At 36.6% G+C, this 23,774-nt stretch overlaps 1 protein-coding gene across 1 annotated transcript; it reads left to right on the top strand.

Annotated features, from left to right (window-relative positions):
- The first annotated feature begins 93 nt into the window (after window positions 1-93).
- Window positions 94-20,432, top strand: LOC136349712 (uncharacterized). Its single transcript, XM_066301435.1, has 7 exons — window positions 94-141; window positions 268-398; window positions 14,229-14,471; window positions 14,519-14,648; window positions 14,721-14,789; window positions 14,924-15,086; window positions 15,151-20,432. Exons 1-7 carry the CDS (start codon window positions 94-96, stop codon window positions 20,430-20,432), a joined length of 6,066 nt encoding a protein of 2,021 aa, XP_066157532.1.
- Window positions 20,433-23,774: the final 3,342 nt, after the last annotated feature.

Genomic DNA, 23,774 nt, shown 5'->3' with positions numbered 1-23,774 from the left:
ATAGATATAAAATTTCACTTTACTCGTGACCTGTTTAAAAGGGGGGAATTTGATATACTATATGTTCCAAGTGAAAACCAGATTGCAGACATTATGACTAAGCCTTTGGCTAAACAAACATTTGAAATGTTGCGTCTTAAAGTAGGCCTAGTTAAGAATTAGTCTAAGTGTCCGTAATCACATGTAAGCATGTATTAATATAATTACATATTATTTTTAGGGAGAGTGTTGAAGTAGTGTAAGCTTTAGAAGTAAAAATAATAATAGTTAATGTTCCCTTCCTCGTTTGATGAAAAGACCGCCAAAGCAGCTGTGCGATTCAGTCAACTGCTGAGTGGCCATTCTGCTATGATAAGAGAAAACCGTTTTTCGACAACTGATAAATTGGAGCTAGTTCGGTATTAAACGTCTCAACGAAAAGTTCACCAAATCGTTTTATTGTCATTTTACCTCCGTCACAATTCTTCACACTTCCAGACCATATAAGTTCAACAAATGCAATCATGACTTGTTGTGTCATCTTAAAGATGTCATCGAACTGATTAATTTGACATTTTGTTTAACAAATTTGGTCCTCATTTGCCGAATTTATCGAGCTTCAATATTTGAAAAGTCACAAAAGTTGTGTGTTTGAGCACTTAAAGTACTATTTTTCTTGGAAATTCAACAAGGTGCAATCATGACTTGTTGTGTTATCTTAAAAATCTCATCGAGTTGATTAATTTGACATTTTGTTTAACAAATTTGGTCCTCATTTGCCGAAGATATCGAGCTTCAAAGTGTGATAAGTCACAAAAGTTGTGTGTTTGAGCACATAAAGTACTATTTTTCTTGGAAATTCAACAAGGTGCAATCATGACTTGTTGTGTTATCTTAAAAATCTCATCGAGTTGATTAATTTGACATTTTGTTTAACAAATTTGGTCCTCATTTGCCGAAGATATCGAGCTTCAAAGTGTGATAAGTCACAAAAGTTGTGGGTTTGAGCACTTAAAGTACTATTTTTCTTGGAAATTCAACATGATGCAATCATGACTTGTTTTGTCACCTTAAAGATCTCGTCGAACTGATTAATTTGACATTTTGTTTAATAAATTTGGTCCTCATTTGCCGAAGTTATCGAGCTTCAATATTTGAAAATTCACAAAAGTTGTGTGTTTGAGCACTTAAAGTACTATTTTTCTTGGAAATTCAACATGATGAAATCATGACTTGTTTTGTCACCTTAAAGATCTCGTCGAACTGATTAATTTGACATTTTGTTTAACAAATTTGGTCCTCATTTGCCGAAGTTATCGAGCTTCAATATTTGAAAATTCACAAAAGTTGTGTGTTTGAGCACTTAAAGTACTATTTTTCTTGGAAATTCAACAAGGTGCAATCATGACTTGTTGTGTTATCTTAAAAATCTCATCGAGTTGATTAATTTGACATTTTGTTTAACAAATTTGGTCCTCATTTGCCGAAGATATCGAGCTTCAAAGTGTGAAAAGTCACAAAAGTGGTGTGTTTGAGCACTTAAAGTTCTATTTTTCTTGGAAATTCAACAAGGTGCAATCATGACTTGTTTTGTCATCTTAAAGATTTCGTCGAACTGATTAATTTGACATTTTGTTTAACAAATTTGGTCCTCATTTGCCGAATTTATCGAGCTTCAATATTTGAAAAGTCTCAAAAAGTTGTGTGTTTGAGCGCTTAAAGTACTATTTTTCTTGGAAATTCAACATAATGCAATCATGACTTGTTTTGTCATCATAAAGATGTCGTCGAACTGATTAATTTGACATTTTGTTTCACAAATTTGGTCCTCATTTGCCGAATTTATCGAGCTTCAAAGTGTGAAAAGTCACAAAAGTTGTGTGTTTGAGCACTTAAAGTACTATTTTTCTTGGAAATTCAACATGATGCAATCATGACTTGTTTTGTCATCTTAAAGATGTCGTCGAACTGATTAATTTGACATTTTGTATAACAAATTTGGTCCAAATTTGCCGAAGATATCGAGCTTCAAAGTGTGAAAAGTCACAAAAGTTGTGTGTTTGAGCGCTTAAAGTACTATTTTTCTTGGAAATTCAACATTTTGCAATCATGACTTGTTTTGTCATCATAAAGATGTCGTCGAACTGATTAATTTGACATTTTGTTTCACAAATTTGGTCCTCATTTGCCGAATTTATCGAGCTTCAAAGTGTGAAAAGTCACAAAAGTTGTGTGTTTGAGCACTTAAAGTACTATTTTTCTTGGAAATTCAACATGATGCAATCATGACTTGTTTTGTCATCTTAAAGATCTCGTCGAACTGATTAATTTGACATTTTGTTTAACAAATTTGGTCCAAATTTGCCGAAGATATCGAGCTTCAAAGTGTGAAAAGTCACAAAAGTTGTGTGTTTGAGCGCTTAAAGTACTATTTTTCTTGGAAATTCAACATTTTGCAATCATGACTTGTTTTGTCATCATAAAGATGTCGTCGAACTGATTAATTTGACATTTTGTTTCACAAATTTGGTCTTCATTTGCCGAATTTATCGAGCTTCAAAGTGTGAAAAGTCACAAAAGTTGTGTGTTTGAGCACTTAAAGTACTATTTTTCTTGGAAATTCAACATGATGCAATTATGACTTGTTTTGTCATCTTAAAGATCTCGTCGAACTGATTAATTTGACATTTTGTTTAACAAATTTGGTCCTCATTTGCCGAATTTATCGAGCTTCAATATTTGAAAAGTCACAAAAGTTGTGTGTTTGAGCGCTTAAAGTACTATTTTTCTTGGAAATTCAACATAATGCAATCATGACTTGTTGTGTCATCTTAAAGATCTCGTCGAACTGGTTAATTTGACATTTTGTTTAACAAATTTGGTCCTCATTTGCCGAATTTATCGAGCTTCAATATTTGAAAAGTCACAAAAGTTGTGTGTTTGAGCGCTTAAAGTACTATTTTTCTTGGAAATTCAACAAAATGCAATCATGACTTGTTGTGTCATCTTAAAGATCTCGTCGAACTGATTAATTTGACATTTTGTTTAACAAATTTGGTCCTCATTTGCCGAATTTATCGAGCTTCAATATTTGAAAAGTCACAAAAGTTGGGTGTTTGAGCGCTTAAAGTACTATTTTTCTTGGAAATTCAACATGTTGCAATCATGACTTGTTGTGTCATCTTAAAGATCTCGTAGAACTGATTAATTTGACATTTTGTTTAACAAATTTGTTTCTCATTTGCCGAAGATATCGAGCTTCAAAGATTGAAAAGTCACAAAAGTTGTGTGTTTGAGCGCTTAAAGTACTATTTTTCTTGGAAATTCAACAAAATGCAATCATGACTTGTTGTGTCATCTTAAAGATCTCGTCGAACTGGTTAATTTGACATTTTGTTTAACAAATTTGGTCCTCATTTGCCGAATTTATTGAGCTTCAATGTTTGAAAACTCAGAAAAGTTGTCTGTTTGAGCACTTAAAGTACTATTTTTCTTGGAAATTCAACATGATGCAATCATGACTTGTTTTGTCATCTTAAAGATGTCGTCCAACTGATTAATTTGATATTTTGTTTAACAAATTTGGTTCTCATTTACCGAAGATATCGAGCTACAAAGATTGAAAAGTCACAAAAGTTGTGTGTTTGAGCGTTTAAAGTACTATTTTTCTTGGAAATTCAACATTTTGCAATCATGACTTGTTTTGTCATCATAAAGATGTCGTCGAACTGATTAATTTGACATTTTGTTTCACAAATTTGGTCCTCATTTGCCGAATTTATCGAGCTTCAAAGTGTGAAAAGTCACAAAAGTTGTGTGTTTGAGCACCTAAAGTACTATTTTTCTTGGAAATTCAACAAGGTGCAATCATGACTTGTTGTGTTATCTTAAAAATCTCATCGAGTTGATTAATTTGACATTTTGTTTAACAAATTTGGTCCTCATTTGCCGAAGATATCGAGCTTCAAAGTGTGAAAAGTCACAAAAGTTGTGTGTTTGAGCACTTAAAGTTCTATTTTTCTTGGAAATTCAACAAGGTGCAATCATGACTTGTTGTGTTATCTTAAAAATCTCATCGAGTTGATTAATTTGACATTTTGTTTAACAAATTTGGTCCTCATTTGCCGAAGATATCGAGCTTCAAAGTGTGATAAGTCACAAAAGTTGTGTGTTTGAGCACTTAAAGTTCTATTTTTCTTGGAAATTCAACAAGGTGCAATCATGACTTGTTGTGTTATCTTAAAAATCTCATCGAGTTGATTAATTTGACATTTTGTTTAACAAATTTGGTCCTCATTTGCCGAATTTATCGAGCTTCAATATTTGAAAATTCACAAAAGTTGTGTGTTTGAGCACTTAAAGTACTATTTTTCTTGGAAATTCAACATGATGAAATCATGACTTGTTTTGTCATCTTAAAGATTTCGTCGAACTGATTAATTTGACATTTTGTTTAACAAATTTGGTCCTCATTTGCCGAATTTATCGAGCTTCAATATTTGAAAAGTCACAAAAGTTGTGTGTTTGAGCACTTAAAGTACTATTTTTCTTGGAAATTCAACAAGGTGCAATCATGACTTGTTGTGTTATCTTAAAAATCTCATCGAGTTGATTAATTTGACATTTTGTTTAACAAATTTGGTCCTCATTTGCCGAAGATATCGAGCTTCAAAGTGTGAAAAGTCACAAAAGTGGTGTGTTTGAGCACTTAAAGTTCTATTTTTCTTGGAAATTCAACAAGGTGCAATCATGACTTGTTTTGTCATCTTAAAGATTTCGTCGAACTGATTAATTTGACATTTTGTTTAACAAATTTGGTCCTCATTTGCCGAATTTATCGAGCTTCAATATTTGAAAAGTCTCAAAAAGTTGTGTGTTTGAGCGCTTAAAGTACTATTTTTCTTGGAAATTCAACATAATGCAATCATGACTTGTTTTGTCATCATAAAGATGTCGTCGAACTGATTAATTTGACATTTTGTTTCACAAATTTGGTCCTCATTTGCCGAATTTATCGAGCTTCAAAGTGTGAAAAGTCACAAAAGTTGTGTGTTTGAGCACTTAAAGTACTATTTTTCTTGGAAATTCAACATGATGCAATCATGACTTGTTTTGTCATCTTAAAGATGTCGTCGAACTGATTAATTTGACATTTTGTATAACAAATTTGGTCCAAATTTGCCGAAGATATCGAGCTTCAAAGTGTGAAAAGTCACAAAAGTTGTGTGTTTGAGCGCTTAAAGTACTATTTTTCTTGGAAATTCAACATTTTGCAATCATGACTTGTTTTGTCATCATAAAGATGTCGTCGAACTGATTAATTTGACATTTTGTTTCACAAATTTGGTCCTCATTTGCCGAATTTATCGAGCTTCAAAGTGTGAAAAGTCACAAAAGTTGTGTGTTTGAGCACTTAAAGTACTATTTTTCTTGGAAATTCAACATGATGCAATCATGACTTGTTTTGTCATCTTAAAGATGTCGTCGAACTGATTAATTTGACATTTTGTATAACAAATTTGGTCCTCATTTGCCGAAGATATCGAGCTTCAAAGTGTGAAAAGTCACAAAAGTTGTGTGTTTGAGCGCTTAAAGTACTATTTTTCTTGGAAATTCAACATTTTGCAATCATGACTTGTTTTGTCATCATAAAGATGTCGTCGAACTGATTAATTTGACATTTTGTTTCACAAATTTGGTCCTCATTTGCCGAATTTATCGAGCTTCAAAGTGTGAAAAGTCACAAAAGTTGTGTGTTTGAGCACTTAAAGTACTATTTTTCTTGGAAATTCAACATGATGCAATCATGACTTGTTTTGTCATCTTAAAGATGTCGTCGAACTGATTAATTTGACATTTTGTATAACAAATTTGGTCCTCATTTGCCGAAGATATCGAGCTTCAAAGTGTGAAAAGTCACAAAAGTTGTGTGTTTGAGCGCTTAAAGTACTATTTTTCTTGGAAATTCAACATTTTGCAATCATGACTTGTTTTGTCATCATAAAGATGTCGTCGAACTGATTAATTTGACATTTTGTTTCACAAATTTGGTCCTCATTTGCCGAATTTATCGAGCTTCAAAGTGTGAAAAGTCACAAAAGTTGTGTGTTTGAGCACTTAAAGTACTATTTTTCTTGGAAATTCAACATGATGCAATCATGACTTGTTTTGTCATCTTAAAGATCTCGTCGAACTGATTAATTTGACATTTTGTTTAACAAATTTGGTCCTCATTTGCCGAATTTATCGAGCTTCAATATTTGAAAAGTCACAAAAGTTGTGTGTTTGAGCGCTTAAAGTACTATTTTTCTTGGAAATTCAACATAATGCAATCATGACTTGTTGTGTCATCTTAAAGATCTCGTCGAACTGGTTAATTTGACATTTTGTTTAACAAATTTTGTCCTCATTTGCCGAATTTATCGAGCTTCAATATTTGAAAAGTCACAAAAGTTGTGTGTTTGAGCGCTTAAAGTACTATTTTTCTTGGAAATTCAACAAAATGCAATCATGACTTGTTGTGTCATCTTAAAGATCTCGTCGAACTGATTAATTTGACATTTTGTTTAACAAATTTGGTTCTCATTTGCCGAAGATATCGAGCTTCAAAGATTGAAAAGTCACAAAAGTTGTGTGTTTGAGCGCTTAAAGTACTATTTTTCTTGGAAATTCAACATAATGCAATTATGACTTGTTGTGTCATCTTAAAGATCTCGTCGAACTGATTAATTTGACATTTTGTTTAACAAATTTGGTCCTCATTTGCCGAATTTATCGAGCTTCAATATTTGAAAAGTCACAAAAGTTGTGTGTTTGAGCACTTAAAGTACTATTTTTCTTGGAAATTCAACATAATGCAATCATGACTTGTTGTGTCATCTTAAAGATGTCGTCGAACTGATTAATTTGACATTTTGTTTAACAAATTTGGTCCTCATTTGCCGAATTTATCGAGCTTCAATATTTGAAAAGTCACAAAAGTTGTGTGTTTGAGCGCTTAAAGTACTATTTTTCTTGGAAATTCAACATAATGCAATCATGACTTGTTTTGTCATCATAAAGATGTCGTCGAACTGATTAATTTGACATTTTGTTTCACAAATTTGGTCCTCATTTGCCGAATTTATCGAGCTTCAAAGTGTGAAAAGTCACAAAAGTTGTGTGTTTGAGCACTTAAAGTACTATTTTTCTTGGAAATTCAACATGATGCAATCATGACTTGTTTTGTCATCTTAAAGATGTCGTCGAACTGATTAATTTGACATTTTGTATAACAAATTTGGTCCAAATTTGCCGAAGATATCGAGCTTCAAAGTGTGAAAAGTCACAAAAGTTGTGTGTTTGAGCACTTAAAGTACTATTTTTCTTGGAAATTCAACATTTTGCAATCATGACTTGTTTTGTCATCATAAAGATGTCGTCGAACTGATTAATTTGACATTTTGTTTCACAAATTTGGTCCTCATTTGCCGAATTTATCGAGCTTCAAAGTGTGAAAAGTCACAAAAGTTGTGTGTTTGAGCACTTAAAGTACTATTTTTCTTGGAAATTCAACATGATGCAATCATGACTTGTTGTTTTATCTTAAACATCTCATCGAGTTGATTAATTTGACATTTTGTTTAACAAAATTGGTCCTCATTTGCCGAAGATATCGACCTTCAAAGTGTGATAAGTCACAAAAGTTGTGTGTTTGAGCACTTAAAGTACTATTTTTCTTGGAAATTCAACAAGATGCAATCATGACTTGTTGTTTTATCTTAAACATCTCATCGAGTTGATTAATTTGACATTTTGTTTAACAAATTTGGTCCTCATTTGCCGAAGATATCGAGCTTCAAAGATTGAAAAGTCACAAAAGTTGTGTGTTTGAGCACTTAAAGTACTATTTTTCTTGGAAATTCAACATAATGCAATCATGACTTGTTTTGTCATCTTAAAGATCTCGTCGAACTGATTAATTTGACATTTTGTTTAACAAAATTGGTCCTCATTTGCCGAAGATATCAAGCTTCAAAGTGTGAAAAGTCACAAAAGTTGTGTATTTGAGCGCTTAAAGTACTATTTTTCTTGGAAATTCAACAAGATGCAATCATGGCTTGTTGTTTTATCTTAAACATCTCATCGAGTTGATTAATTTGACATTTTGTTTAACAAATTTGGTCCTCATTTGCCGAAGATATCGAGCTTCAAAGATTGAAAAGTCACAAAAGTTGTGTGTTTGAGCACTTAAAGTACTATTTCTCTTGGAAATTCAACATGATGCAATCATGACTTGTTTTGTCATCATAAAGATGTCGTCGAACTGATTAATTTGACATTTTGTTTCACAAATTTGGTCCTCATTTGCCGAAGATATCGAGCTTCAAAGTGTGAAAAGTCACAAAAGTTGTGTGTTTGAGCGCTTAAAGTACTATTTTTCTTGGAAATTCAACATTTTGCAATCATGACTTGTTTTGTCATCATAAAGATGTCGTCGAACTGATTAATTTGACATTTTGTTTCACAAATTTGGTCCTCATTTGCCGAAGATATCGAGCTTCAAAGTGTGAAAAGTCACAAAAGTTGTGTGTTTGAGCGCTTAAAGTACTATTTTTCTTGGAAATTCAACATGATGCAATCATGACTTGTTTTGTCATCTTAAAGATGTCGTCGAACTGATTAATTTGACATTTTGTTTAACAAATTTGGTCCTCATTTGCCGAATTTATCGAGCTTCAAAGATTGAAAAGTCACAAAAGTTGTGTGTTTGAGCACTTAAAGTACTATTTTTCTTGGAAATTCAACAAGGTGCAATCATGACTTGTTGTGTCATCTTAAAGATCTCGTCGAACTGATTAACTTGATATTTTGTTTAACAAATTTGGTTCTCATTTGCCGAAGATATCGAGCTTCAAAGATTGAAAAGTCACAAAAGTTGTGTGTTTGAGCACTTAAAGTACTATTTTTCTTGGAAATTCAACATGATGCAACCATGACTTGTTTTGTCATCTTAAAGATCTCGTCGAACTGATTAATTTGTCTTTTTGTTTAACAAATTTGGTCCTCATTTGCCGAATTTATCGAGCTTCAATATTTGAAAAGTCACAAAAGTTGGGTGTTTGAGCGCTTAAAGTACTATTTTTCTTGGAAATTCAACATGTTGCAATCATGACTTGTTGTGTCATCTTAAAGATCTCGTAGAACTGATTAATTTGACATTTTGTTTAACAAAATTGGTTCTCATTTGCCGAAGATATCAAGCTTCAAAGTGTGAAAAGTCACAAAAGTTGTGTATTTGAGCGCTTAAAGTACTATTTTTCTTGGAAATTCAACAAGGTGCAATCATGACTTGTTGTTTTATCTTAAACATCTTATCGAGTTGATTAATTTGACATTTTGTTTAACAAATTTGGTCCTCATTTGCCGAATTTATCGAGCTTCAATATTTGAAAAGTCACAAAAGTTGTGTGTTTGAGCGCTTAAAGTACTATTTTTCTTGGAAATTCAACATGATGAAATCATGACTTGTTTTGTCATCTTAAAGATTTCGTCGAACTGATTAATTTGACATTTTGTTTAACAAAATTGGTTCTCATTTGCCGAAGATATCAAGCTTCAAAGTGTGAAAAGTCACAAAAGTTGTGTATTTGAGCGCTTAAAGTACTATTTTTCTTGGAAATTCAACAAGGTGCAATCATGACTTGTTGTTTTATCTTAAACATCTTATCGAGTTGATTAATTTGACATTTTGTTTAACAAATTTGGTCCTAATTTGCCGAAGATATCGAGCTTCAAAGATTGAAAAGTCACAAAAGTTGTGTGTTTGAGCACTTAAAGTACTATTTTTCTTGGAAATTCAACAAGGTGCAATCATGACTTGTTGTGTCATCTTAAAGATCTCGTCGAACTGATTAATTTGTCTTTTTGTTTAACAAATTTGGTTCTCATTTGCCGAAGATATCGAGCTTCAAAGATTGAAAAGTCACAAAAGTTGTGTGTTTGAGCACTTAAAGTACTATTTTTCTTGGAAATTCAACAAGCTGCAATCATGACTTGTTGTGTCATCTTAAAGATCTCGTCGAACTGATTAATTTGTCTTTTTGTTTAACAAATTTGGTTCTCATTTGCCGAAGATATCGAGCTTCAAAGATTGAAAAGTCACAAAAGTTGTGTGTTTGAGCACTTAAAGTACTATTTTTCTTGGAAATTCAACATGATGCAACCATGACTTGTTGTGTCATCTTAAAGATCTCGTAGAACTGATTAATTTGACATTTTGTTTAACAAAATTGGTCCTCATTTGCCGAAGATATCAAGCTTCAAAGTGTGAAAAGTCACAAAAGTTGTGTATTTGAGCGCTTAAAGTACTATTTTTCTTGGAAATTCAACAAGGTGCAATCATGACTTGTTGTGTTATCTTAAAAATCTCATCGAGTTGATTAATTTGACATTTTGTTTAACAAATTTGGTCCTCATTTGCCGAAGATATCGAGCTTCAAAGTGTGATAAGTCACAAAAGTTGTGTGTTTGAGCAATTAAAGTACTATTTTTCTTGGAAATTCAACATAATGCAATCATGACTTGTTGTGTCATCTTAAAGATCTCGTAGAACTGATTAATTTGACATTTTGTTTAACAAAATTGGTCCTCATTTGCCAAAGATATCAAGCTTCAAAGTGTGAAAAGTCACAAAAGTTGTGTATTTGAGCGCTTAAAGTACTATTTTTCTTGGAAATTCAACAAGGTGCAATCATGACTTGTTGTGTTATCTTAAAAATCTCATCGAGTTGATTAATTTGACATTTTGTTTAACAAATTTGGTCCTCATTTGCCGAAGATATCGAGCTTCAAAGTGTGATAAGTCACAAAAGTTGTGTGTTTGAGCAATTAAAGTACTATTTTTCTTGGAAATTCAACATAATGCAATCATGACTTGTTGTGTCATCTTAAAGATCTCGTAGAACTGATTAATTTGACATTTTGTTTAACAAAATTGGTCCTCATTTGCCAAAGATATCAAGCTTCAAAGTGTGAAAAGTCACAAAAGTTGTGTATTTGAGCGATTAAAGTACTATTTTTCTTGGAAATTCAACAAGATGCAATCATGACTTGTTGTTTTATCTTAAACATCTCATCGAGTTGATTAATTTGACATTTTGTTTAACAAAATTGGTCCTCATTTGCCGAAGATATCGAGCTTCAAAGTGTGATAAGTCACAAAAGTTGTGTGTTTGAGCACTTAAAGTACTATTTTTCTTGGAAATTCAACAAGATGCAATCATGACTTGTTGTTTTATCTTAAACATCTCATCGAGTTGATTAATTTGACATTTTGTTTAACAAATTTGGTCCTCATTTGCCGAAGATATCGAGCTTCAAAGATTGAAAAGTCACAAAAGTTGTGTGTTTGAGCACTTAAAGTACTATTTTTCTTGGAAATTCAACATAATGCAATCATGACTTGTTTTGTCATCTTAAAGATCTCGTCGAACTGATTAATTTGACATTTTGTTTAACAAAATTGGTCCTCATTTGCCGAAGATATCAAGCTTCAAAGTGTGAAAAGTCACAAAAGTTGTGTATTTGAGCGCTTAAAGTACTATTTTTCTTGGAAATTCAACAAGATGCAATCATGACTTGTTGTTTTATCTTAAACATCTCATCGAGTTGATTAATTTGACATTTTGTTTAACAAATTTGGTCCTCATTTGCCGAAGATATCGAGCTTCAAAGATTGAAAAGTCACAAAAGTTGTGTGTTTGAGCACTTAAAGTACTATTTCTCTTGGAAATTCAACATGATGCAATCATGACTTGTTTTGTCATCATAAAGATGTCGTCGAACTGATTAATTTGACATTTTGTTTCACAAATTTGGTCCTCATTTGCCGAAGATATCGAGCTTCAAAGTGTGAAAAGTCACAAAAGTTGTGTGTTTGAGCGCTTAAAGTACTATTTTTCTTGGAAATTCAACATTTTGCAATCATGACTTGTTTTGTCATCATAAAGATGTCGTCGAACTGATTAATTTGACATTTTGTTTCACAAATTTGGTCCTCATTTGCCGAAGATATCGAGCTTCAAAGTGTGAAAAGTCACAAAAGTTGTGTGTTTGAGCGCTTAAAGTACTATTTTTCTTGGAAATTCAACATGATGCAATCATGACTTGTTTTGTCATCTTAAAGATGTCGTCGAACTGATTAATTTGACATTTTGTTTAACAAATTTGGTCCTCATTTGCCGAATTTATCGAGCTTCAATATTTGAGAAGTCACAAAAGTTGTGTGTTTGAGCACTTAAAGTACTATTTTTCTTGGAAATTCAACATGATGCAACCATGACTTGTTTTGTCATCTTAAAGATCTCGTCGAACTGATTAATTTGTCTTTTTGTTTAACAAATTTGGTCCTCATTTGCCGAATTTATCGAGCTTCAAAGTGTGAAAAGTCACAAAAGTTGTGTATTTGAGCGCTTAAAGTACTATTTTTCTTGGAAATTCAACAAGGTGCAATCATGACTTGTTGTGTCATCTTAAACATCTCATCGAGTTGATTAATTTGACATTTTGTTTAACAAATTTGGTCCTCATTTGCCGAAATATCGAGCTTCAAAGATTGAAAAGTCACAAAAGTTGTGTGTTTGAGCACTTAAAGTACTATTTTTCTTGGAAATTCAACATGATGCAACCATGACTTGTTTTGTCATCTTAAAGATCTCGTCGAACTGATTAATTTGTCTTTTTGTTTAACAAATTTGGTCCTCATTTGCCGAATTTATCGAGCTTCAAAGTGTGAAAAGTCACAAAAGTTGTGTATTTGAGCGCTTAAAGTACTATTTTTCTTGGAAATTCAACAAGATGCAATCATGACTTGTTGTTTTATCTTAAACATCTCATCGAGTTGATTAATTTGACATTTTGTTTAACAAATTTGGTCCTCATTTGCCGAAGATATCGAGCTTCAAAGATTGAAAAGTCACAAAAGTTGTGTGTTTGAGCACTTAAAGTACTATTTCTCTTGGAAATTCAACATGATGCAATCATGACTTGTTTTGTCATCATAAAGATGTCGTCGAACTGATTAATTTGACATTTTGTTTCACAAATTTGGTCCTCATTTGCCGAAGATATCGAGCTTCAAAGTGTGAAAAGTCACAAAAGTTGTGTGTTTGAGCGCTTAAAGTACTATTTTTCTTGGAAATTCAACATTTTGCAATCATGACTTGTTGTGTTATCTTAAACATCTCATCGAGTTGATTAATTTGACATTTTGTTTAACAAAATTGGTCCTCATTTGCCGAAGATATCGAGCTTCAATATTTGAGAAGTCACAAAAGTTGTGTGTTTGAGCACTTAAAGTACTATTTTTCTTGGAAATTCAACATAATGCAATCATGACTTGTTGTGTCATCTTAAAGATCTCGTCGAACTGATTAATTTGACATTTTGTTTAACAAATTTGGTCCTCATTTGCCGAAATATCGAGCTTCAAAGTGTGAAAAGTCACAAAAGTTGTGTGTTTGAGCACTTAAAGTACTATTTCTCTTGGAAATTCAACATGATGCAATCATGACTTGTTTTGTCATCTTAAAGATCTCGTCGAACTGATTAATTTGTCTTTTTGTTTAACAAATTTGGTCCTCATTTGCCGAATTTATCGAGCTTCAATATTTGAAAAGTCACAAAAGTTGTGTGTTTGAGTACTTAAAGTACTATTTTTCTTGGAAATTCAACAAGGTGCAATCATGACTTGTTGTGTTATCTTAAAAATCTCATCGAGTTGATTAATTTGAAATTTTGTTTAACAAATTTGGTCCTCATTTGCCGAAGATATCGAGCTTCAAAGTGTGAAAAGTCACAAAAGTTGTGTGTTTGAGCACTTAAAGTTCTATTTTTCTTGGAAATTCAACAAAGTGCAATCATGACTTGTTGTGTTATCTTAAAAATCTCATCGAGTTGATTAATTTGACATTTTGTTTAACAAATTTGGTCCTCATTTGCCGAAGATATCGAGCTTCAAAGATTGAAAAGTCACAAAAGTTGTGTGTTTGAGCACTTAAAGTACTATTTTTCTTGGAAATTCAACATGATGCAATCATGACTTGTTTTGTCATCTTAAAGATCTCGTCGAACTGATTTGTTAAGACTTGAGGGGCCAAGACTTGATATGTTAGTTAATGCAAGTCCCAAAGCTACGCCCCTGCACATCTTGTATTTGCTTGCTTCCCAGATGTCACGACCCGCCATAGTTGATACAAATGTTTTATTAGTCAAAATTCCTCGGCTTTGTGTTCTTCCGAAGAAACTATATTGCGAGGCAATCAAACTATAAAATGTGCATGGGATGTAGTCCTTGAGTGTCGAAATATCCCATCGTTACCCTTAGCGGTAGACAAAATTGAGGGTACCGTCACGTTCCGTTCGGAACGATGGCCATATTCCGGTCACGGGATAATCTGTTCTGGTCGTCGTTCTGGGCATAATGGGATTCCTTCAAGGGAAAGTCATCCCGAGTAGTAGTACGCCCATGTCGGTTGGCCATTACCTCCCAGTACTTAAGGGCTGGGAGAGGGTGGAATCTCTCTCTTTTATTTCTGCTCGTCTACACAGTTACAACTCTGACCATTATCGCTGACAGTTCAACACCTCAAACACCCGACAAAGAAAAATTCGTACTAATACTCGGCCACGTAACCAAGTAATCTCGTGTTCGCTTCAAGTTTAGTTTAGTAATAACTATTTACGAATCATTTAATAAATAGTGCAATAGTTTGACGGGTTGTCCTAATTCCGAGATTTTCGGGAGATCCCACGTGTACCTCGCTAAGCAGGTATATAGTCCGTCCTGGACTCTCGTAACATAAAAGTACAACGTCGGTAACGCGAACCGACAAGTACTACAAGTAGTGCTCGCGTGTAAGCGCTCTCGTATAATAACTCGCGGGTGGTATCTCCAACCTCCAAGGAAGGAACCCCTGCCTATCGTTCAACATTTGGTCCTTCGAGCCGGATCTTCCCAGCAACGTCGAGGAAACCACCAACGAGGAGTGAACATCAGCTTAAAGGTCAGTCTTTCCATATTTACACCCGCTACCCCAAACAATCCACTAATTCCCTCTCACCATTGAGTATATATCGCCACGGTTTCACGTTAGTTTGTACTCGGTAAACTTAACATAATGTCCATCGTAGATGAACAGTTTGCCCCAGAACTCGTTTTAAAGAAATTAAAAAATAGCAAAGCCCAAATCAAGGGTGAGCTAACGCGCTTCACAAGTTTTTTAAATAAAACCGATTTGGATCAATGCATCGAATTACTGCAAGCTAGATATGATAGCGCAAAATCCATATTAGACAAGTTCAAATCGATCCAAACTGAATACGAAGAGTTACTAATTACTGATTTTCCCAGTAACTACGACGAAGGGGAACTGGGAGAAGAACGCGATAATTTTGAAACTCGTTATTTCGAGGCAGTAGCTATAGCGCAAGGTGTGCTAGAAAAGCACTTTCATAATCAACGGCAAACCAATGTAAACGCAAATCGGAACACTGAATCACCATCGACCAGCGCCTCGCTACAGGCCATCGCTGGTTCAAGTGACTCAGTCGTTTCACCCAAGTCATGCATTAAGCTTCCATCTTTAACCCTACCTGAATTTAGCGGGTGCTACGCGGATTGGCAACGATTTCGTGACATGTTTATGGCAGTGATTCACGATAACCATGCATTATCGGATGCTCAACGCTTCTACTACCTAGAAGCATCTCTGCGAGGCGAACCAAAAACGTTATTAGCATCACTAGCTCCTACCAACGCAAATTATGCTATTGCTTGGGACCTCCTTGAGAGACGATACCAGAATACGAAATTTATCATTAACTCACATTTAAAGGAAATCATGGAGTTCCCTGCGTTAGCCAAGGAATCGCATATCGCGTTGAGAAACTTCTCAAACCATTTCTTCAAGAACTTTCGCGCATTAGAATCCTTAGGCGAAAGGGTCCGTGAGTGGAACACCATGTGGATTTATATTCTGGTGTCCAAGTTAGATATTAGTACAAGACGCGAGTGGGAGAGATACTCCCAAGGCATAAATTCGCCAAAAATCGACCAATTTAACGAATTTCTAATGCAGAGATGCCAGGTATTGGAAGCAGTTGACTCAAGGGTGTGGTCAAACCCTAAAAAATCTAATGAATCAAGATCCTTTGCCACCACTAGCACCACGTACCGACCAGCGTGTCCGTTCTGTAAGGGTGAACACTTCATATATTCATGTGAGGAGTTCAAAAGGTTATCAATTTCGAATCGGTTTGAAAAGGTAAAAAGGATGAATTTATGCACGAATTGCTTACGGCACGGACACAAACTGTCGGAATGTCGGTCATCGGGATGCAAAATGTGTCGGCAAAGACATGCGACCCTGCTTCATAAGCCACAACAACCTTCGCGAGCTGGTAACGTAGACGTCAATCGGGACAACGAAAACAGTTCTCGCCATGACAATTCAAACCCTCACGAAGGCACCAGTGAACAAAACACATCACATCCGATATTGACAAATACCTGTCAAAATGCCAGAAATTGTCTCATGCTACTATCGACGGCTGTGGTAGATGCTTACGGCAAGCACAAAACCCGAATTCCGTGCAGAGTACTGCTGGACTCGGCCAGTCAATCTAACTTCGTAAGCACAGCCATGGTTAAACAATTACAACTAACACCGTCAAAGGTCGACATTCCCGTCTTAGGCATAAACCAAATACAGACGAGAATATCGCATGCCACGGACATATCAGTTGCATCTCGAACCACAGCCTTCAAAACAAAATTGAGTTTTCTCGTCGTGCCGAAAATAACAGAAGTAGCTCCGCAAAGCTACTTCGATAAATTAAAACTAAATATTCCCGATGAGTTGGTTCTGGCGGACCCTGAGTTTAATGTACCCTCTGAGATAGACATGCTTTTGGGTTGCGAAGTATTTCTGGACCTCCTCTGCATAGGACAGTTGAAACTAGGCAGGACTCTTCCCACGCTGCAAAAGACATTACTGGGCTGGATAATAGCCGGCAGAGTCCCACATCAACAAGGCAGACTCGGTAAAACACAGTCAATGATGTCTAACTGTTTTCTTGCGCAGAACCCGTTGGAAAGGGGTTTGGAAAAATTTTGGCTTGTTGAGGAGGCCAACTCGCATTCCTTAAGTCACATGACCGAGGAAGAGCGTGAATGCGAAGAGCACTTCATTAAGACCACAGTTCGCGACGAAAGTGGCAGGTTCGTGGTGAAGCTTCCATTGAAACAGAAATTCACGGACTTGGGCGATTCGAAGCAAACAGCGCTCAATCGTTTGTATGCAATCGAAAGACGACTGGCAAAAACCCATGAACTAGGAACTGCCTACCGAGCATTCATGCAGGAATACAAGGACCTCGGACACATGACGGAGGTACCGCGTGAACCAACATCATCGAAATTCCCTATATACTATATACCGCACCATTGCGTTCAAAAACTGGAAAGCATGACTACCAAGCTAAGAGTAGTTTTTGACGCTGCATGCAAAACCACAAAAGGTTCATCACTGAACGACGTCCTGAAGGTCGGGCCCACGATACAAAAGGACCTATTCTCAATATTATTGAGATTCAGGAAACACAACTTCGTGTTGATCGGTGACATAACCAAGATGTATCGGCAAATCTTGGTAGACGAGCACGAGAGGGATCTTCAGCGCATAGTATGGCGAGACACACCCAATGAAGAAGTCAGACACTATCAGCTCAACACGGTAACGTACGGTACAGCTTCAGCCTCGTATCTCGCGACGCGTTGTTTAATTAAAATATCACAAGATGTAGCTGAACAATGGCCGCGCGAATCTGAAACAATAGCGTCTGACTTCTATGTTGATGACTTGTTAACTGGATCTTCAGACCTCGATTCCCTGAAACGATTGGGAGAAAACATCCGCCGAATCCTCGCAAAATACGGATTCGAATTGAGACAGTTCAGATCAAACGCACACCAATTGCTGGATGAAATCGCCAAGGATGGTCACGAGAAAAAATATCTTATAAGCGATGACTCCAGCAGCAAGACCTTGGGGATTTCGTGGGTTCCCAGTCTTGACACGTTTGAATACGATTCGAAAAAATTCGCGGAGACTCACGGCAAGGTAACAAAACGAACAATATTGTCGTGGGTCTCGAAAATATTTGACCCCTTGGGAATCGTGGGTTTCTTAACAGTACGCGTGAAACTGTTAATTCAACGTCTCTGGCAGCTGAAAATCGATTGGGATGAGGGAATTCCAAGCCAGCTGCACGCGGAATGGGTAAAACTAAAAAACGAAATAGCAAGGGTAGGCCTATTGCAAGTACCGCGTCACGTGCTTGTTAATAAGCCCAAGACCATAGAAATACACGGATTTTCCGACGCCAGCGAAAGGGCTTACGGGTGTTGCATATACCTGCGCTCGATAGATGAAAATGGACAAATTGCGAGCCATTTACTGTGTGCGAAGTCCCGCGTCAGTCCTTTAAAAGTCCTCTCGTTACCGCGATTAGAGCTCCTCGGAGCCGCGCTGTTAGCAGACCTGGTAAAGAGGTCTGCTGATATTCTGGCGCTACCCATAACAAAAACGTTTTTATGGACCGATTCCACGATCGTTCTTTGTTGGATCGCGAACGAACCTAAAAGGTGGAAGACTTTCACCGCCAATAGGGTGGCGGCGATTCAATCACTGACCGATATTGATGACTGGCACCACGTAAAATCTGAGGAGAATCCCGCGGACATCATATCGCGTGGTACCAGCATAAGGGAACCAGCGAATCGTCAACTATGGTTTCACGGTCCCAGTTTTCTCGTAAAACCCGAAGGGTGGCCTAAAGATTCGGCCATTTTAAGGTTCGCGGCTCCAACTAAGGACACGCCCGGGCTTAAGGAAGCCCCGGAGGTGTCTCTAGTAGCGCAATGCCCCGATGACGAGATATTTGACAGATTTTCGTGCCTTCATAAATTATTACGCGTCGTGGCATACTGCGTAAGGTTTGGGAGCAACGCAAAGTTACCCAAGGGGGAAAGAGAAGCTGGGCCCCTGAGCCCCGGCGAAGTGCAACAGGCGGAATGGCGACTTATAAGAATAGTTCAAGCAAGATCGTTTCCTGCAGAAAGTCGCGACCTAAGCACTGGGAGGCGCGTTTCTACCAGAAGTAAATTAAAGTCACTCTCTCCGTTCCTTGCTCAAGACGGCATGATTAGGTTAGGCGGTAGACTATCGAACTCGAACTACACTTATAACGTAAAGCATCCCATCGTACTGCCCGCCAAGCATCCGCTAACCCAACTCATCATCGCGCGCGAACATAGACGCACCTTGCACGCAGGGGCCCAGTGCACCTTAGCTCACGTCAGGCAAAGGTACTGGCCTCTGAATGGCAAACAAACAGTGAGGGCACACATCCGAAAATGCATGACATGTTTCAAGTCCAATCCGAGTAACACCCTCACTCCACGGATGGGTGAGCTGCCCATTTCCCGCGTCACGCCGTCGCGGCCGTTCTCGTCCGTGGCAGTCGACTATGCCGGGCCATTCGAATTAAAAGATGGTAAAACCCGGTCTCGAAAAACGATCAAGGGGTACATTTGCATCTTCGTGTGTCTCGCGATCAAGGCAGTGCACATAGAAGTTGTCACGGACCTGACCAGCGACGGATTCTTGAGTATGCTAAAAAGATTTGTTTCAAGACGAGGCCTATGTTCATTCATATACAGCGACAACGCAACGAATTTTGTAGGTTGCAACAACGAGCTCAGAGCAATTCAAAACATTGTGAGGTCTAGTCCATTGCAGAACTTTTTAACAAACTCAAACATAAAATGGCAATTTATGCCCGCTAGATCTCCACATTGGGGCGGGCTTCATGAAGCGGCGGTGAAGTCTTGTAAACATCATTTAAAGCGGGTTTTGAATGGCTCTCGGTTCCATTACGAGGAATTTTATACAATAACAACGCAAATCGAGGCGATTTTGAACTCCAGACCTTTGATCCCTATGAGTTCCGATCCCAACGACCTAAAGGCATTCACCCCGGCCCATTTCCTAATTGGGCAAGAGCTCACGGCCATACCCGAAAGAGATCGCACCGATGATAAGGTCAACTTCAACAAGCGCTACCAGCACCTCCAGATCATCGGACAACACTTCTGGTCCAGATGGCGGAAAGAATACCTTCACCAACTGCAGACACGAAACAAATGGCAGATTCAACCCAATCACGACGTGCAGGTTGGCGCTTTAGTGCTCCTGAAGGAAGATCACGCACCATCGCTATGCTGGCCGCTGGGACGAATCACGGCCGTTCATCCCGGACCAGACAATATAGTGCGAGTAGTTAGTGTAAGAACCAAGGGTGGCGTTTTCAAAAGATCAGTCGCGCGGGTGGCTTTGTTGCCAGTGGCTTAAGTTTAGGGACTCTAGGAACGTTAGCAATGGGATAGTCAATAATTAGGTACACCGCATTTGTAGCACGTATTGTTGAAAGTCAAGCATGGCCTTTCAAGGGGGGGAGGATGTTAAGACTTGAGGGGCCAAGACTTGATATGTTAGTTAATGTAAGTCCCAAAGCTACGCCCCTGCACATCTTGTATTTGCTTGCTTCCCAGATGTCACGACCCGCCATAGTTGATACAAATGTTTTATTAGTCAAATTCCTCGGCTTTGTGTTCTTCAAAAGAAACTATATTGTGAGGCAATCAAACTATAAAATGTGCATGGGATGTAGTCCTTGAATATCGAAATATCCCATCGTTACCCTTAGCGGTAGACAAAATTGAGGGTACCGTCACGTTCCGTTCGGAACGACGGCCATATTCCGGTCACGGGATAATCTGTTCTGGTCGTCGTTCTGGGCATAATGGGATTCCTTCAAGGGAAAGTCATCCCGAGTAGTAGTACGCCCATGTCGGTTGGCCATTACCTCCCAGTACTTAAGGGCTGGGAGAGGGTGGAATCTCTCTCTTTTATTTCTGCTCGTCTGCACAGCTACAACTCTGACCATTATCGCTGACGGTTCAACACCTCAAACACCCGACAAAGAAAAATTCGTACTAATACTCGGCCACGTAACCAAGTAATCTCGTGTTCGCTTCAAGTTTAGTTTAGTAATAACTATTTACGAATCATTTAATAAATAGTGCAATAGTTTGACGGGTTGTCCTAATTCCGAGATTTTCGGGAGATCCCACGTGTACCTCACTAAGCAGGTATATAGTCCGTCCTGGACTCTCGTAACATAAAAGTACAACGTCGGTAACGTGAACCGACAAGTACTACAAGTAGTGCTCGCGTGTAAGCGCTCTCGTATAATAACTCGCGGGTGGTATCTCCAACCTCCAAGGAAGGAACCCCTGCCTATCGTTCAACAGTGCTATAAGACTAATTAAAAATCCAGAAGGACATAAGCGCACCAAGCATATAGATATAAAATTTCACTTTACTCGTGACCTGTTTAAAAGGGGGGAATTTGATATACTATATGTTCCAAGTGAAAACCAGATTGCAGACATTATGACTAAGCCTTTGGCTAAACAAACATTTGAAATGTTGCGTCTTAAAGTAGGCCTAGTTAAGAATTAGTCTAAGTGTCCGTAATCACATGTAAGCATGTATTAATATAATTACATATTATTTTTAGGGAGAGTGTTGAAGTAGTGTAAGCTTTAGAAGTAAAAATAATAATAGTTAATGTTCCCTTCCTCGTTTGATGAAAAGACCGCCAAAGCAGCTGTGCGATTCAGTCAACTGCTGAGTGGCCATTCTGCTATGATAAGAGAAAACCGTTTTTCGACAACTGATAAATTGGAGCTAGTTCGGTATTAAACGTCTCAACGAAAAGTTCACCAAATCGTTTTATTGTCATTTTACCTCCGTCACAATTCTTCACACTTCCAGACCATATAAGTTCAACAAATGCAATCATGACTTGTTGTGTCATCTTAAAGATGTCATCGAACTGATTAATTTGACATTTTGTTTAACAAATTTGGTCCTCATTTGCCGAATTTATCGAGCTTCAATATTTGAAAAGTCACAAAAGTTGTGTGTTTGAGCACTTAAAGTACTATTTTTCTTGGAAATTCAACAAGGTGCAATCATGACTTGTTGTGTTATCTTAAAAATCTCATCGAGTTGATTAATTTGACATTTTGTTTAACAAATTTGGTCCTCATTTGCCGAAGATATCGAGCTTCAAAGTGTGATAAGTCACAAAAGTTGTGTGTTTGAGCACATAAAGTACTATTTTTCTTGGAAATTCAACAAGGTGCAATCATGACTTGTTGTGTTATCTTAAAAATCTCATCGAGTTGATTAATTTGACATTTTGTTTAACAAATTTGGTCCTCATTTGCCGAAGATATCGAGCTTCAAAGTGTGATAAGTCACAAAAGTTGTGGGTTTGAGCACTTAAAGTACTATTTTTCTTGGAAATTCAACATGATGCAATCATGACTTGTTTTGTCACCTTAAAGATCTCGTCGAACTGATTAATTTGACATTTTGTTTAATAAATTTGGTCCTCATTTGCCGAAGTTATCGAGCTTCAATATTTGAAAATTCACAAAAGTTGTGTGTTTGAGCACTTAAAGTACTATTTTTCTTGGAAATTCAACATGATGAAATCATGACTTGTTTTGTCACCTTAAAGATCTCGTCGAACTGATTAATTTGACATTTTGTTTAACAAATTTGGTCCTCATTTGCCGAAGTTATCGAGCTTCAATATTTGAAAATTCACAAAAGTTGTGTGTTTGAGCACTTAAAGTACTATTTTTCTTGGAAATTCAACAAGGTGCAATCATGACTTGTTGTGTTATCTTAAAAATCTCATCGAGTTGATTAATTTGACATTTTGTTTAACAAATTTGGTCCTCATTTGCCGAAGATATCGAGCTTCAAAGTGTGAAAAGTCACAAAAGTGGTGTGTTTGAGCACTTAAAGTTCTATTTTTCTTGGAAATTCAACAAGGTGCAATCATGACTTGTTTTGTCATCTTAAAGATTTCGTCGAACTGATTAATTTGACATTTTGTTTAACAAATTTGGTCCTCATTTGCCGAATTTATCGAGCTTCAATATTTGAAAAGTCTCAAAAAGTTGTGTGTTTGAGCGCTTAAAGTACTATTTTTCTTGGAAATTCAACATAATGCAATCATGACTTGTTTTGTCATCATAAAGATGTCGTCGAACTGATTAATTTGACATTTTGTTTCACAAATTTGGTCCTCATTTGCCGAATTTATCGAGCTTCAAAGTGTGAAAAGTCACAAAAGTTGTGTGTTTGAGCACTTAAAGTACTATTTTTCTTGGAAATTCAACATGATGCAATCATGACTTGTTTTGTCATCTTAAAGATGTCGTCGAACTGATTAATTTGACATTTTGTATAACAAATTTGGTCCAAATTTGCCGAAGATATCGAGCTTCAAAGTGTGAAAAGTCACAAAAGTTGTGTGTTTGAGCGCTTAAAGTACTATTTTTCTTGGAAATTCAACATTTTGCAATCATGACTTGTTTTGTCATCATAAAGATGTCGTCGAACTGATTAATTTGACATTTTGTTTCACAAATTTGGTCCTCATTTGCCGAATTTATCGAGCTTCAAAGTGTGAAAAGTCACAAAAGTTGTGTGTTTGAGCACTTAAAGTACTATTTTTCTTGGAAATTCAACATGATGCAATCATGACTTGTTTTGTCATCTTAAAGATCTCGTCGAACTGATTAATTTGACATTTTGTTTAACAAATTA

This window comes from Euwallacea fornicatus, unplaced genomic scaffold, assembly GCF_040115645.1.
Source record: "Euwallacea fornicatus isolate EFF26 unplaced genomic scaffold, ASM4011564v1 scaffold_39, whole genome shotgun sequence".
NCBI classification, from domain to species: domain Eukaryota; kingdom Metazoa; phylum Arthropoda; class Insecta; order Coleoptera; family Curculionidae; genus Euwallacea; species Euwallacea fornicatus.
This window is presented reverse-complemented; position numbering and strand designations above follow the sequence as displayed.

Bases quoted from the DNA above. Each gene is read 5' to 3' on its own strand.
- LOC136349712 (XM_066301435.1), top strand. From the start codon at position 94: ATGACTAAGCCTTTGGCTAAACAAACATTTGAAATGTTGCGTCTTAAA. The intron at 399-14,228 runs GTATTAAACGTC...ATGTTTTATTAG, and splicing joins GATAAATTGGAGCTAGTTCG to TCAAAATTCCTCGGCTTTGT. The intron at 14,472-14,518 runs GTAGTAGTACGC...CCAGTACTTAAG, and splicing joins TCAAGGGAAAGTCATCCCGA to GGCTGGGAGAGGGTGGAATC.